The sequence below is a fragment of the Antechinus flavipes genome, chromosome 2 (assembly GCF_016432865.1).
Source record: "Antechinus flavipes isolate AdamAnt ecotype Samford, QLD, Australia chromosome 2, AdamAnt_v2, whole genome shotgun sequence".
Classification (NCBI taxonomy): domain Eukaryota; kingdom Metazoa; phylum Chordata; class Mammalia; order Dasyuromorphia; family Dasyuridae; genus Antechinus; species Antechinus flavipes.
In genome coordinates, this window is record NC_067399.1 from 60476108 (window position 1) to 60492324 (window position 16217).

Genomic DNA, 16217 nt, shown 5'->3' on the forward strand with positions numbered 1-16217 from the left:
CAGCTTGGTTCTACAATTTAGAACAAAGAACAGCGGGTAGACATGTCAGAGACATGAAGCCTGTTGTGAGGAAAGATGTCTATCTATGAGACCTGGTCTGGATTGCTTTGGAGCTGTCAGAGTCTCTTTCCTTAAAGGTCCTCAAGAAAACACTAGGTGAGAGTTTATTGTGGTAGTGTTGGTGTTGATGTTGGTGGTGTAGGGTATTCTTCTGCAGTTTTTTTTTTTTTTTAACATTAAAGCTTTTTATTTTCAAAACATAAGCATGGATAATTTTTCAGCATTGACCCTTGCACAGCCTTGTGTTCCAAATTTTCCCCTCCTTTCCCCCACCCCCTCCCCTAGATGGTAAGCAATCCAATGTATGTTATACATGTTAAAATATATGTTAAAACCCAATATATGTAAACATTTTTATACAATTATGAAGTCTATTCTTAGTCAGGGATTGACTGGATTGAACCATGTCAGAAGCTCCTTGACTCCTTAGAAACTAATGATAGTAATAAGACCCCTCTATCCCACTGTTGGTGTTCCAGCCTCTGAAAGGGAAAACTTTTACAGAGTCTGTGAGGCTTATTTCTTGGAGAACATGAAAACCCTCTGAAATAGGCTTCAAGATCCACATGTATTTGTTTTGTTTTTTGAGTCCATATAGTTTGAAGCATTAACAGGAACTTTTCCCCCTTAGATAATAATAATAATTGGAAAAAATTTCATTAATCAACATAGAAATTCTTTGATGTCTCCTTCAGGCCACCAGTATGGTGTAGTGAGTTTGGGGAAAACAATTCATTGTGGAGTGAGATGGAAAAGTCAGGAGGTAGAGCCACAAGGAAAATGAAATGGCTGTTCCCAGACTTGAACCCATTAATCTCAAGAGGAATCATAGAGGCTGATGCTTTGGCTGTCTGCTCTGCTTCTTCATTCAGTCCAGACCTCATTTTCTACATTGTTATAAGGTGAGGTTAGACTAGATAAGCCTGTCCAGCTCTAGATCCTAAGATCCTATCATTGTAAAGGAATATTTCAGATTATTCTCATCAAGTTAACTATTCTTTGGACTTCAGTTTTTTAATCTAAAAAATGAGGGAAGGCAGCTGGATGATCTCTATTGGCCTTACAAATCCGTGACTCTGTTATCAGAACACTTACTTTGAAAATCCCAAGTAAAATCATTGAACCACAGACTATCAGAGTTTAAAAAAAGGATCTTGGAGATTACAGTTTATTTAGCTTTCTCAACTATAAAGTTAGGAAGCTCAGCCTTGGTGAGGGGGAAGTGACAGCCCATGGTCACAAGCTCATTAATGGCAGAGATGAAATAAGAGCCAGTTTCTTTGGACTCTTGTTCCTAGTCTTTTCTCTAGATCTCACAGCTGATTCTGCTCTTTTGACCTATGCAGAAATGTGGTGAGGCCAACCATATTTTGCGTATTTGGTCTTTGGCCTCTTTTCCTGCTGTCAGTCTGGCATCAATTCCCCCTGGTTTTCAGGAATCTGGCAGACAGGAATGTTCTCTCTGCTTTTGCAGCAAAAAATATTTATATTCTTTCGTTGACCTCAAATGTTTTCTTACGATCATTAATGGAGAGGAGACTATTACTTCACTAAGTTGTTTGATATACACTTATCACCTCCACATTGCAGGGATTGGCGATTCCTTGATCTGAAAAATCCACATAAAATTTTTGGGTTCTCCCTTGTACCAGGGAAGAAGTCTGAATTATTATGGTAATGAAAAAGAAGCTATGTTGATATTATACAATACTATATATGTTATATAAAATTATGCATATTTTATGCATTTCTGAGTTTCTGATCTTTCTGTATCTTCTGTGACTTCCATAAACCTCCCACATTCCCATTTAATTTCTTATATATCAAAATATTGAAGTGCAGAATATCAAAATTATAATGGGGAAAAATTGTGGTATGGAAGAAGATAATTGTACTTGACTGTTGCTGAATTCTTACCATCTTTGGGTCTTTCAGCACACCAGGCTGGTGCTCTGGCATAGGATGACTAGCAAACGGAATAACCAGATCCAGAGTCAGGCCTGAGCCTTCCTTTTTTGGGAGGTTTACATTTTATTGATAAGCTTTTATTTTTACACCTCAGTTATTTCCCATTATTTCTTCTCATTCACCATTTTATCTTTCTACTTAATAACCCTCCAACAATACAAAGCAAAAATGGTTAACCCTCAGACACCGTCTCATAATATGTTATTATTAACTCCTCTTCCTCTCTTTGAAGAGAGGACTAAAGTATACTTTATCCTTTTATGAGCAGCACTTAGAATGGTCATTATAATCAATCAGAGTTTGACTGCCTTTTAGTATTGTTTTCATTTACATTAGTGTAGTTATTTTATATTTCCATTTACATCAGAGGTAACAAAACTCCTTAATGTAGCCTGAACCACATTAACATGTAATTGGGTAATGTTTAACAAAATAAATAAAAATACACTTCATCATTGCTAATGTTATTTTATGGTTTACTTTCTGCCTTCCCATGTCATCCCTAGCTTCTATAAAATACACCCCCAAACATCCCCCCCCATTCCCATTCAATATCTTAGATATCAAAATTGTAAGGGGGTAAGTTGTTATATGGATGGGAATAACTGTAACTGACTGTTGCTGACTTCTCACCATCAGTGGGTCTCTAGTACATCAGAGCAGTACTCTGGCATGGGATGACTGGTAGCAGGAATCTATTTCTATTCAAGTGTGACACCACTATATATCATTGTAGCTATTATCTATATTATTCTCTGAGTTTTACTTCACTGTGCATTAGTTCATACAATGTTTCATAGATCTCTCAGTCATCCAGCATTGTGCTAATGCCCAGGACACAAAGATAAAATGAAGCAATCTTTGTTCTTGAGGAGTTTACATTTTTTTAGAGGAGATATGTATTTAAATAAGTATTAATGAACAAATGAATGAGTGAAGGAGAAAGCATTTATTAAATGATTACATGTGCTAATAAGCTATACATATAATAGCAAAGAAAGGCGCCTTCAAGGAATTGATCTTTTGGGGGGAAATAACAGACACAGCAGGTTGATGGCCAGAGAACTCAACTTTGATCCAGAGCTTGGCAGGGATGGTGAATGGTGCTGGAGGGGGCTGGATTGGCAATGGCCGGATGGATTTGACCATGATTCCAGACCTGGAGAACGATAATTTACTGGAGGAAGAATGATTGAAAACACCAAGTAGAATAGGAGTGAAATACAGTTGCTGAAACCATAATGAATATTAAGTTATGTGTGATTTGCCTTGATTCTTAATGTAGACTTCAGCTGGGGAACACTAGGCATCTTGCTCAGCTGCAGTTTTCTTGGATACATATTAGTTATGTTATAATCATTTTCATTTGAGGTCTGTCATATCATAAAAAATTAGTACTAAAAGGGTCTAAGTGTAGGCCAAGGAATACCAAAACAAAAGGCAAAGTTATTTGTCTGTGGTCATCCAGCTTATTAGTGGTAGTTTTGGGACTGAAATCAAGTCTACTGATTTGCTTCCTGTCCAGGACTGTTTTTACTAAGTATTATGTGCCCTTTGAATCCGGTTGTACTAAAAACCTGCCTTCCCTACATTTATTAATGACCATTCCTAAATGAAAACTTCCATACACTGTACCTTTCTTTGTTTAATAATAATCTGAGCAGCAGTGTAGACAAACCTTTCTTGTCCTATGCTGCTTCCTTGCAAGCTCCTGTGGCCTGCTCAAAAGAACCTGCAGACTGTTTTTTAAGAGCCGAGGAAGGACAAAGTAACTGAGCTAGTGGGAGGACAGAATTGGTCTGAGAACATTTTATGACTCGGACTCTTGCCTGACATCAGACCATTCTAAAAATGAGTTTTCCTGAGTAAAAGATGTAAAAACACAAGCTTCCAGTCCATCTGACTAGTGAAAGTCCCCTTCTCCAGATTCTTGGTAGGATGTGTATGTTGAGAGGAGAGTCAGCCTTAGGGAAATGAAGACTGAAAGCAGTCTGTTAACCATTCAGCTCAGGAAACAGGTTGTACTAGCACAGACTCTTAATCAATTAGCAGCTCCCCTCTGAATTTGGCCTGGTGTCCGTATTTCCTTTATATATGTCAGCCTGTAATCTCATGGCCTACATTGATTTCTCAAACTAGAGGATCTGAAGGTGCATTGTTGTGTCGCTGGGTATAGATGAGAGCATTGTCCATGACTAGGAATCAAAGAATAGCTCTAGACTTTGGACCATATTCTTGCTGCCCTCTAGTTCCTTCCCCATATCCCTCTTTTTAATTATAAACCTTTTATACTTCAAAAAGATGGCATCTCATTAGGGTAGGAAACCAAGGTATCTAAAAACACTGTCTTCTTGTGAGGGACAGTTAGCAGGTTTTGCTCAGAAATGATACATACTCACATTTTATTTGCAAACAAAAACTATTTAATGTTGAAAGCAAACAGTACTCTGAGGATGATGAGTAGAGTTTGCCAGTTGTATGTAGCCTTTGAAGTGGGTTTAAAATTGCAATTCTGCAGATGAATGGGTTCTTCTGAATGCTAGCAGTCAGTCAACAAATTTATTAAAGCATCTGTGTGCCAGATCTTGACATGTACCTGAGGGCCCAGAAGAACAGGAGGCTAATGGAGCCTTTGCTGCCAGTACCCCTGCCTTCACTTCTCCCTGGACACCAACACCCCCAGCCTAGGAGGGCACCAGTTCCACCAAGACTCTTGATCATGGGCAGAATCACTGAAGCCTCACATTCTCTTATCTTTCTCCCCACCTTTACCTGCAGAAGCACACTGCCACTCACTTTCTTGGATGACCAGGGAGTCACCAATTAAGATGAGATGGAGAACAACAAGGCTCCCTTACCATCTGCCTTGCAGCTAGATCTTTTGGCCCTCCAAGAATTTCTATCTGATCTGCCAGTATTACTAAGTCTAGGACTTTCTACCTGTCCTGTGGCCAAAGCCACATATGTGTTATATTTCTCCAATTAGAAAGGAACTCCTTAAGAGCAGTAAATGCATCACTTTTCTTTTTGATGCATAATCAGTTGCTAACATGTTTTTCCATTCATTCCTATATATCTATATAAGTAGGTATGACATACATACAAAGTAAATACAAGACTTTTTTTTTTTTTTGGTGGGGAGATGCTAGTAGGTTTGGGGGGATCAGAAAAGGTCCTAAAAAGTGGCACTTGAATTGAGTTTTGACAAAGGCTAATGGGGACCATCTATTAAATATTTAGCGTGGTGACTTGGATTTTATGTGATGGGCCGACAGACAACATGTTTCCATACTACAACTATGGACCTCAAAACAGCTGGAGAACTCAATCAGTAAACTGTATTGGGACCAAACTATTATTAGCCACAATTGTCCAGACCTAATATTGATCATAAAAATACAAGATTAGATTTTCTGTCTTCATTTGCCATTTTTGTTGGATATTTCACTTGCCTCTATTCTACTTTTTGGAAGAATTTTGTCCCAGAATGATTTTTAAATGTTGACTAGTAGTTTTCCTCATGGGGGATGCTTTATACCATCTAGTCCTTAGTTCCCAATTAATATTTCACAGCCACAAGATTTGAATTCAGTAAGGCCTCCATGAAAGCGCAGTGCCTGCACAAGTGTGCCATCAGATTTCCAAATCAAGAGGGACTATTCCCTCATGTCTAGTCTAAGGTGTCCTTTTTGTAACTTATGTTTACATTTAGTTGCTCCTGGTTCTGTCCTTGGGTCTAAGCCTCTAAATACTTGAAGACATGTAATTTCTCTACTGAGCCTTCTCCAAGTTAAATATCCCTAATTCTTTTAACTTATTTTCACAGAATTTGGACTTGGTAGAGGTTCTTTGGCATTAAGGTTACCTGTACTTTCTCTAGTTTATTAAGGAACTTCTTAACTATAGTGCCAGAACCAAATACTGTATTCTAGATGTAGGCTAACTATGGTCAAGGACAATTGGCCTCCTTATTCCTTAAATTGAGAACGGGGCTATGTTATCCAGTCATCCAGCATTGGGGTCATTAAAAGAGACACAGTCTTAGCTGCATGTTCCCATCCACTTTTTCAGTTACCACATCGCATTGTGCTTGCAATCCACTAAAATCCAAGATCTCATGTTCTCAGATGTGGGAGTAGTCCCTCAGATCTGTAGCACTTTTTTTCTCTTATCCCTGGGACTTGAGCCTCACCCTGTTCCCCCTAACCCTGGGCTCAGAGCTTCTTGAACTCTTTCCCCCATCCCTGGTTCCTCCCTACTTCAGTACGTGTGCCTGGCAGAGGCTGTTTACAAACCAGAACAGTCTGTCCCAGAAATGTTTCCCAGGGCTGGGTAATTCCTTATTGAGAACCCCATAGCTTTACATTGAGGCAATGTTTGTACTTTTGGCTCTTGTGTCATTGCACGCGTGCTTTGGGATGTGGATTGTGGGATCAACTATGGAATTTCCCTGGCTGTTTCTTAAAGAAAGCTGCCTCTCTCTCTTCCGGGCAGTCAGGCACCCTTCCCAAAAGAAATGAGCTAGAACAAAGGCTGGGGAACTTCGCTTGGAGAGCTTTGTTCTTTCCTACAGTGTGAAGGGAGTTTTGAGGGAAAACCAAACTCTAAACTTGACTCCTACAGGCTCCAGGACTTCTTAACAACCAGAGGCCACCTTTCCCTACCAGCTAAGCAAGCAGTGATATCAGCTCTTACTATAGATTAGCTTTATTCGGGACTCCTTAATTATTCTTCTGCTATCTTTTTTTTTTTTTTTTCTTGTAGAGGTCTAGACAAAAATTCCTTGGGTAGTTTTTTAAAACAGCTTTTGGCAGAACTCTCCTCTTTTCTTCTGCCCTGACTCTGCTAGGGGTGTGCATCGTAAATGTACTGATCTACTTGTCAGTCACTATTTCAGAAGTGCAGAAAAAAATTGTTAACCTCCAAATTATAGAGAGGTAGTGCAATCTTGTCTGGGTGTTCACGTGATAAAGAAAATTGACTAATGAATCCTAGTCGTCTTACTTATCACTGTTTTTATAATTATAAAATTAACATTCAATCAATAGCAACAAACAAACCAAATATAGAGTTAATCAGATAAAACTCAAATTTAAACTATTTCTATTTTGAATTTTAAAAATGAGAAAATGGGAGCAGCTAGGTAGCACAGAGAGTAGAGCACCAGCCCTGAAGTCAGGAGAATCTGAGTTCAAACCTATTCTCAGACACTTAACACTTTCTAGCTGTGTGACCCTGGGCAAGTCACTTAACCCCAATTACCTCAGCAAATAATAATAATAATAATAATAATTTTAAAAATGAGTAAATGGAAAAAAACCAAAAAATAAAACTGAATGCCTATGATGATAGTGGCTAGGCTTGTCCCCAGAGCACATGAGAAAAAGCACTTTTTTCCCTTCTTGGAAGAGATGGAGGACTTATGGGCCTGGAATATTGCGTCTGTATCAGACTTAGTGATGTGCTATTTTGTTTTGCTGAACGCTTCCCCTCCTTTTTTATTCTTTGTTACACAGTATGACTATCCAGGCAGTGGAGAGGTTGGAAAATGAATGTGACATCAAAACAAATTATATCAATAAATTTTTTTTTAAGAAGAAAAGTCAGATATAGAAAAAGCCTGTTGCCACACTATCCTGTAGATGTTCTCATGATGCTCTTATGGGCATTAAGTCTGCCTCTAGGAAAGGTGGCGTGGTAGCGTGTGCTGGACGTGGGACATATTTTCAGGAAGGCTTCAGATCCTGCTTCTGATTTCAGCTGTGTGAACATAGCATGGATTAAGAAACAAAACAAAACAAAACACTTAACCTTTAGTTAAGTCTGTTACTTTATCTTTGAAAGGAGGATTGTTGTAACTACTTTATTGTAAGATAGAGGCTCAAATGCAATTATGTATTTGAAACACTTACCACTCCACTTCTTCAGTGTCAGCTATTGTTCTTAGTGTTCCACTTAAGATAAGGAAGCATAGTACATCTCTCCCTTAGTAGAAGGAACACTTTCTGTAAGCTGGTACTGTTGAGTTTTCATCTCTGTATCCCTATCACCAAGAACTTTATTAGGTGCCTTACATACACATAGTAGGTGCTTAAATCCTTGTTGAAATAATGCACATTTCCACAACATTTCAACAGTAATAATATTTTTTCCTCAGATCTTTGTGTACTTTTAAAGATCTACTGCTTTCTGTTGTTATATTTTTGATAGTCAAAATATGAATGCTTACATAATTTGATTAATCTTGCTTTGAAATTCTTGCATTGAACTTTAAATATTTCTTTGTATTCTCCATATTTGTCATTTTAAAATCATCTTTAGCAAACACATGCTTGAGGTTGACAGTTTGGGAACTCTCCTGCTTTTCTCTGTATCCCCAGTACTTAGAACAATGTTCAGCACATCTCATTGACTAAATAATTTTTTTGTTGTTCATCCATAGACTTCCTGCACCCTTTCTAAAAACCTAAAATTTACAGACTTGGCCCACAGTCAAATTGTGTTTCTACACAGTTCTACAGTGATGTCTCTCATCTGTTCCCTTTTCACCATTGTGCAGTTACAGCTTTAGTTCAGGTCTCATCATTTCTCATCTGGACCATTGCATTAGCTGCACAATTGGTCTCTCTGCCTCCATTCTCTCCCCACTCCAGGCCATTCTATACAAAACTGCCAAAGTGACGATATTATTTTTCAACTCAACAAATTCCACTGACTCCCTATTGCCATAAGGATAAAATATAAATTGAATGTGGCATCCTGCCTTTCTAGCTTTATTATATATTCTTCTCTTTACTGCCGTATATAGTTTAGCTTAAACTGACTTCTGCTGTTCCTCTCATATAATGCTTCCTCTTCTATCTTTGTGTTTCTGCCATTAAGATTCAGTTAAAAACTCATGAAAACTTTTTTGATCCTCTAGTGCCTTTTTCCTCTAAAATGACATATTTTGTGGTTATTCCATATTTATATATGTATTTGTGAGCTTTTGATAAGAAATTTCTCAAGAACAGGGATTGTTGTTTTTGTCTTTGTCTTTCTAATGCTGGGATTTAGGTATTTAATAAACTGTTGAAATACATGGGAGCTATTAGAATACACAGGAGCTATCTGACAGTGGCTGCTGGCAATCCAACCCAGAATGGATCTCCTCTTGTGAGAGGATGATACAAGGACACTGAAAGGCAGTTGCTGTTCTCTGACCTCTCTGACTGAGAGGTTGTTGTGTTGTCTGATCTCTCTCCTCTTCCCTCTGCCTCCAATTTATTTTATTCCCAGTCCACAACACCTGTGTCAGCAAAGGCTGCCTTGCAACTCCTTCAGATGTTATTATCCACAGCTGTGGAGACTCTTGGAGAATTGACCTTTCCCCTAACAATAGACTCTTCTTGATTCTTTATTAGGATCACTGTATTCAGGACTATAAAGAGCCTTAAAAGTCATCTAGTCCAACCCTTAATTTTAGCACTAAAAAGCAGGGAGAAGAGCAAAGGATGACAGCCCAGGATGAGGCAAAGGAAAAAACAAGGCCTCAATTTCCTCTCTGTTTCCTTCCCTCCCTCCACCCCTTCCCCTAGATGGCAGACAATCTCATACATGTTAACATGTTAAAGTATATCTTAAATACAATATATGTGTACACATCTGTACAGTTCTCTTGTTGCACAAGAAAAATCGGATTCAGAAGGTAAAAATAATCTGGGAAGAAAAATAGAAATGCAAGTAGTCCACATTCATTTCCCAGTGTTCTTTCTCTGGGTGTGGCTGATTCTGTCCATCATTGATCAATTGGAACTGAATTGGATCTTCTCATTGTCGAAGATATCCACTTCTATCAGAATACATCCTCATACAGTATCGTTGTTGAAGTGTATAATGATCTTCTGGTTCTGCTCATTTCACTTAGCATCAGTTCATGTAAGTCTCTCCAAGCCTCTCTGTATTCATCCTGCTGGTCATTTCTTACAGAACAATAATATTCCATAACATTCATATACCACAATTTACCCAACCATTCTCCAATTGATGGGCATCTATTAAATTTCCAGTTTCTAGCCTGAGTGAAGCATTCTTAAAGAGGTAATTGTAACTAATCCCATTCCTTTTTACATTCATCAGCTAGGTTAATAGAGACTGAGTAAGAAGGAAGTTCTTTCTTATCCTGCGTAGCTTTCTTCTTTCATAACTGACTAGCTTTATTAGGTTATAGATCTGAAACTGGCAGGGACCTTAGAGGCCATGTGATTCAGTTCCCTCATTTTATGGATGAGCAAATGGAGACCCAGAGAGACTCAGTAACTTTGCTCAAGCTGTACAGTCTGGAAGTAGCAAAGTTGGAATTGGTACCCTCAAGTTCTCCGCACTAACTAGTCCATGGTTGTGTGTACATGTTCTGTCCCCCATCAGACTGTTAACTGCTTGAAAACAGACCAGCTTTCCTTTTTTATTCTCAATGCTTGGCACGTAGTTGGCTCTAAGATTCTTGTCTGACTGACAACCTTTTTACATGCCCTATTTTGAGCACTCGACTCCAGCCTGCTTTTGTAATTTAAAAAAAAAAAAAAAAAGCATAGCTAAGCAAAACAAAGCAACTTCTTGGCCACATCTCAGATCGTAGACCTCATCCCACACCTGGAGTCCACCACTGCAGCCAAGAGCAGGGAGGGGCATCTTCAATCAGCCGAAGTCAAGGTTGTCTTCAATGTTGTTTTCCTTTATATTTCTGAGATCATTAGGCAGATTGTTTTCTTGGTTTGGCTTACTTCACTCTGTACCAGCACAAACAAGTGGGAAGGAACTTTTCAAAGGCCACACAAGGAATACCAGGAATCTTTAAGGTCACTTTCATTTTCAACATTTTATAAGTAAAACTTCTGTTTTCATAAACCCAAGCTGAGTGAAAGCCAGGACCTGGTAAAGGCCATTTGACCATAAACAGATGGTGAAGATTCTCTGTGGAAATTTTTTAAAAGCTGCATTTTGCTATTCATACCACATGGAATTAATTATAGAAACTGCTAATTTGCCTTAATTGGCATCTAGTATCTTATTCTCTGTCATATTCTCCCCCTAATTTGTATTACTTGGATTCTAGTCAGAGGGCATTGTGCCTTCTTTATTTCTTCCTTTTTATTCTGGATCCTAATATGAATAAATGAAAGCAGGATTTGACCCTTCCAGAAAACTGCTTTTGAGGAAGGTAGAAGTTTTTCTTTGTAGGTAGCTCCTGTCCAATATCATTGATCTAGAATTGGATGGAACTTCAGAAGTCATCTAGTTCTTTTTTTTTTTTTTTTTTTTTTTTTTTGTAATTAAAGCTTTTTATTTACAGAACATATGCATGGGTAATTTTTCAACATTGACCCTTGCAAAACCTTTTGTTCCAAATTTTCCCTTCCCCCCACCCCTAGCTATCAGGTAGTCTAATACATGTTAAATATGTCAAATCCAATATATATATATATACACACACACATTTATACAGTTATCTTGCTGAACAAGAAAAATCAGATCGAGAAGGAAGAAAAAAACTGAGAGAGAAAACAAAATGCAAGCAAACAGCAGAGAGTGAGAATGCTATGTTGTGGTCCCCATAATCTTTCTGGGAAGGCTCTTTTCATGGAGAGGTGACTCTCTTCATGACTGAACAAGTAGCACTGGTTTGAATCTTAGCATTGTTGAAGAGAGCCATGTCCATCAGAATTGATCGTAGTACACTCTTGTTGTTGCTGTGTATAATGATCTTCTGGTTCTGCTCATTTCACTTAGCATCAATTCATGTAAGCCTCTCCAAAATTCTCTGAAATAATCCTGCTAGTCGTTTCTTACAGAATAATAATATTACATACTATTTATATTATATATTATATACTATTATAGTATTATATCATATACCACAATTTATTCAGCCATTCTCCAGTTAATGGGTATCCACTCAAGTTTCCACTTTCTTGACACTACAAAAAGGGCTGCCACGAACATTTTTGCACATGTGGGTCCCTTTCTCTTCTTTAAGATCTCTTTGGGATACAAGCCCAGTAGAAACACTGCTGGGTCAAAAAGTATGCACAATTTGATAACTTTTTGAGCATAGTTCCAAACTGCTCTCCAAAATGTTTGGATCCATTCACAGTTACACCAACAGTGTATCAATGGCTCAGTTTTCCCACATCCCCCTCTAACATTGGTCATTATTGTTTCCTGTCATCTTACCCATTCTGAGAGGTGTGTAGTAGTATTTCAGAGTTGTCTTAATTTGCATTTCTCTGATCAGTAGTGATTTGGAACACCTTTTCATAAGTCATCTAGTTCTAACACTTTCATTTTACAGATGAAAAAACTGACTAGCTAGTCTTTAAGTGACTTTGCAAGGTCATATAGTCAGGATTTGAACCCATGATCTTTGACAACTCCTCTCCCCCAAATAGTCCTTTTTCTCTTATTTAATATTATTCATGTTTGGTTTAGAGAAGAAGACTCTTGAATAGAGAAGTTTGGTGGGAGAGCCATCCCACAGTTCTGTCTTCTTGCTGCCTGCACTTCTAGCTGCCTGTTTAACACCCCACCCACCAGCATGGAGAGGTGCTTCAGCCCTCATTATTTATTGGAAAACAGTAATCACACTGTAGGACAGAAAGGAGATTGTAGAGCCTCTTTGTTTTATTTTTATATCCTAATTTCTTCTGTGATTTTATTGATACAGGAATTACTTTTCCTGTACAAGCCTATTGTGATTTAGTAGAAGATTTTCAAGAATTGCTATGGTCAGAAAAATGAGTCATCTTGTGTTCTTGGGATGAACTTCTTCCTTAATTTAGCTAATCCTATCCTCAGATAATAGAAAAAATCTGGCTCTGGGTCATTATTGAGGAATTAGTCAAAAACACCTATTTTGTCACATGTTATTTACCACTTTGTTGACTCAAAACACAAAAGACAGTTTCCTTTACCTGCAGAACAAAATAATAGCATTCAAGGTTTTCTATCCATTTGCTCTAACCTTATGTCCTTTCACTAGTCTCTTTACTCTTTTCAAAACATGCCATTCAAATTCCCATTTCTGTGTTTTCCCCCCACCATTGCTCCTGTCTTTGCTTATTCGTTTTGTTGTTGCTTTTGTTATTCAGTGATTTCAGTTGTGCCTAACTCTTTATGATTCCATTTGGGGTTTTCTTGGCTAAGCTTCTGGAGCTGTTTGCCATTTTCTTCCCTAGGTCATTTTACAGTGAGGAAACTGAGGCAAACAGGATTAATTAAGGGACTTGCCCCAGGATCAGACAGTTGACAAATATCTGAGACTAGATTTTAACTGAGGAAGACTCATCTTCCCCACTCCAGACCTGGTACTCTATATACTGTACCACTTAGATAGCTTTTTACTTACTTATTTTCCACTTATTCTTCAAGAGTCTGCTCATTCTATTTCTTACCCAGTCAATTCAATCTACATTGAAATTCTTTTCAAATCTTTATGTGTGTCTTTCATTTGGTACTTAAAACGCATAACTTTTTTTTGAGATTTGTCTCCCAACTAGATGGGGAATAAAGATTTCAATTTTTCTCTATACCTAGAACTTAGCATTGTGTCTGATATGCACTCAGCACATACCTCTTGCCAATGGTGTTGTCCTGCCAAAAGTAGACCCCTTTGTTCATCAGAGATTATGACTATGAGGGCATTTGTTGGGTGGATGTTGTGGAAGTTGCAAAAAATCAGCTGTTGTGTAGTAGAAAAAAATAGTATTGAGTCAGAAGACTTAAACTGGAATCCCCACTTTGGGATGGTGGGACAATGTCACTTTTGGGACATTGGGAAATCAAGTAACTTAGGTAATGAAATAATACTACATGACCTATAGATCTTATTCCATTTCTAAGTTTTATATAGTCCTGTCTACCTCAATACTGACAAACCAAAACTCAAACTCCTTGGCTTAGCATTCAAGACCTGGAAAAGACATAGACATGTCTTTGACATTTGGTTTTGTTTTGTTTTATGTGTGTGTATGTGTTGTTTTTTTTTTTTAATTCAGCCATTTCTAGTCTAACTGATCTAGTCATTATCTCCTATTCTTATTTCTACCTCTGTTTATTTGCTCATATGATTTCCTTGATCTACAATTTCCTTTTTTTCTTCTCATTTTTGGACTTTTTCACCTTCCTTGTTCCTTTTACTCAGTTGATATTATTCTCTGCTCCCACAGGTTGGGACAAGCATTCATATGGTTATCATGGTGATGATGGACATTCATTCTGTTCTTCTGGAACTGGACAACCATATGGCCCCACCTTTACTACTGGAGATGTGATTGGCTGCTGCGTCAATCTCATCAACAACACTTGCTTCTATACAAAGAATGGACACAGCCTAGGTAAGTGAATGAGGACAGCTGTTCTTGGCCTCTGACTTGGATTAACTGAGATGTCATTCCACCTGATTGGTGGTGAAATACAGGGCTTCTTCATGGAATAGCATGGGAATAATGTATTAGGCATCACATCTCCTCTCCCCCCCTCCTTCTCTCCCTTCCCCCTCCCCACTCCCCTTTTATTTGTCTGTTTGTAGTATTTGTTTTTTAAATTTTGAATTTCAAATTCTTAATCTTCCCTTCAGTCCCCTCCCTCATCCCATTGAGAAAACAAGCAAATATGAGACTTTCATGTTTTTATGAAATCATGCAAAATATATGTTCATATTAAACATGTTGAGCCCTTCCTTCCCCTTCAAAAAGGCAAAGAAAATAAAGAAAAAAATATGCTTATCCTATACTTAAGAGTTCATCACTTCTCTCTCTGGAGGTGGATAGCATTTTTCATCATGAATTCTTTGGAATTGTCATGAATCATTGAACTGATCAGAGCAACTAAAACTTTCACAGATGATCTTTGTTGTAATATCATTCTTACTGTGCACACAATGCTCTCCTGATTCTGCTTATTTCACATATCAATTCAAGGGATTCTTCCCAGATTTTTCTGAAACTAGTCCTGCTTGTTATTTCTTGTAGCACAATAGTATTCCATCACAGTCATTTGCTACAGCTTGTTTAGCTATTCCCCTATGATGGGCATCCCCTCAGTTTTCAGTTATTTTGGTATATAAGTCCTTTTCCTTTTTCCAAAAAACAAAAAATCTTTGCGATATGGACCTACTAGTGGTATTAATGGGTCAAAAGGTATACATATCTTTATACCCCTTTGAGCATCATTTCAAAATGTTTCCTAAAATGGCTGAACCAGCTCACAACTCCATAAATAGTGCATTAATGCCCCTATTTTTCCAGAGCTCCTCCAGCATTTATTTTGCTTTCTTTTTCTGTCACATTAACCAATATGATAGATGTGAGAGTAGTACCTCAGTGTTGTTTTAATTTGCATTTCTCTAACAATAGCTTTGAGTTCTTGTTCTAAAAACTCCCTTCATATGTTCATATGTTTTGACCATTTTTCAATTAGGGAATAGTTCTTATTTTTATATATTTATAAATTCAAATTTTACAAATTTGAAAAATTAGACTTTTATCAGATAAAACTTTGGGTCCCACATCTTTAACATAGCTCTCTAGGATTATATCAATCAGATTGTTTCCTTGGAACATTTTGATGATGGGAAGGTCACTTCACCTCATAGGGACCATTTCTTTACCCTAGTAGAAGACCACAAAGCCCAGTTCCCTCCTCTCTTGCACAAAAGTTCAGTCCTGTTGAAAGGGTATGCTGAACTCTGTGGGAACAAGAGCAGTTGATATTACTACATGTTTCCTTTTGCATTGCTCCTTACTACTAAGTGTCTGGGTTTTGGGAAGTTGGAGGTGAAAGGATCATGGCATTGAGAGAATGCCTTTGGAGAAGGGCTACCTGTCTATTCAATTCTAACTATACTTTTCTTTCCCAAAGGAAACACCTTTCTGATTTTTAGCGGTGTTAGAGCATGGTGGTGGGGTAGAGATGTTGGGAAGGAGAGAACTTGGGCCACATCCTTCTTTAAACTGCATCCTATAGTGATAGACAAGGGCAGTGTTCCTATGAAAGGGTTTCCAAGTATCAGCTTTCAGTGTAGCACAACCAAGAGAAGTCAATGACCCTGTCAACCTAGAGTTTGAGACATTTTCTTTTCCATCTTAATAAATTTCTGGGGAGAAAGTGGAGATGCTGGAGCCTCGAAAATTATCTGAATTCTTAAGGATCTA

General features: G+C 37.9%; 1 protein-coding gene across 4 annotated transcripts in view; it reads left to right on the forward strand.

The window, feature by feature from the left end:
* RANBP10 (RAN binding protein 10) overlaps positions 1-16217 on the forward strand; it is a 144081-nt gene that overhangs the window by 94599 nt on the left and 33265 nt on the right. For all 4 annotated transcript variants that reach the window (XR_007950284.1, XR_007950285.1, XM_051974977.1 and 1 more), the window contains exon 4: positions 14232-14399. Coding sequence is in view for 2 of the 4 variants with exons in the window: in XM_051974977.1 (XP_051830937.1) it covers positions 14232-14399 (168 nt within the window). In the remaining 2 variants the exon portion in view is untranslated. The remainder of the gene's footprint in view (positions 1-14231; positions 14400-16217) is intronic.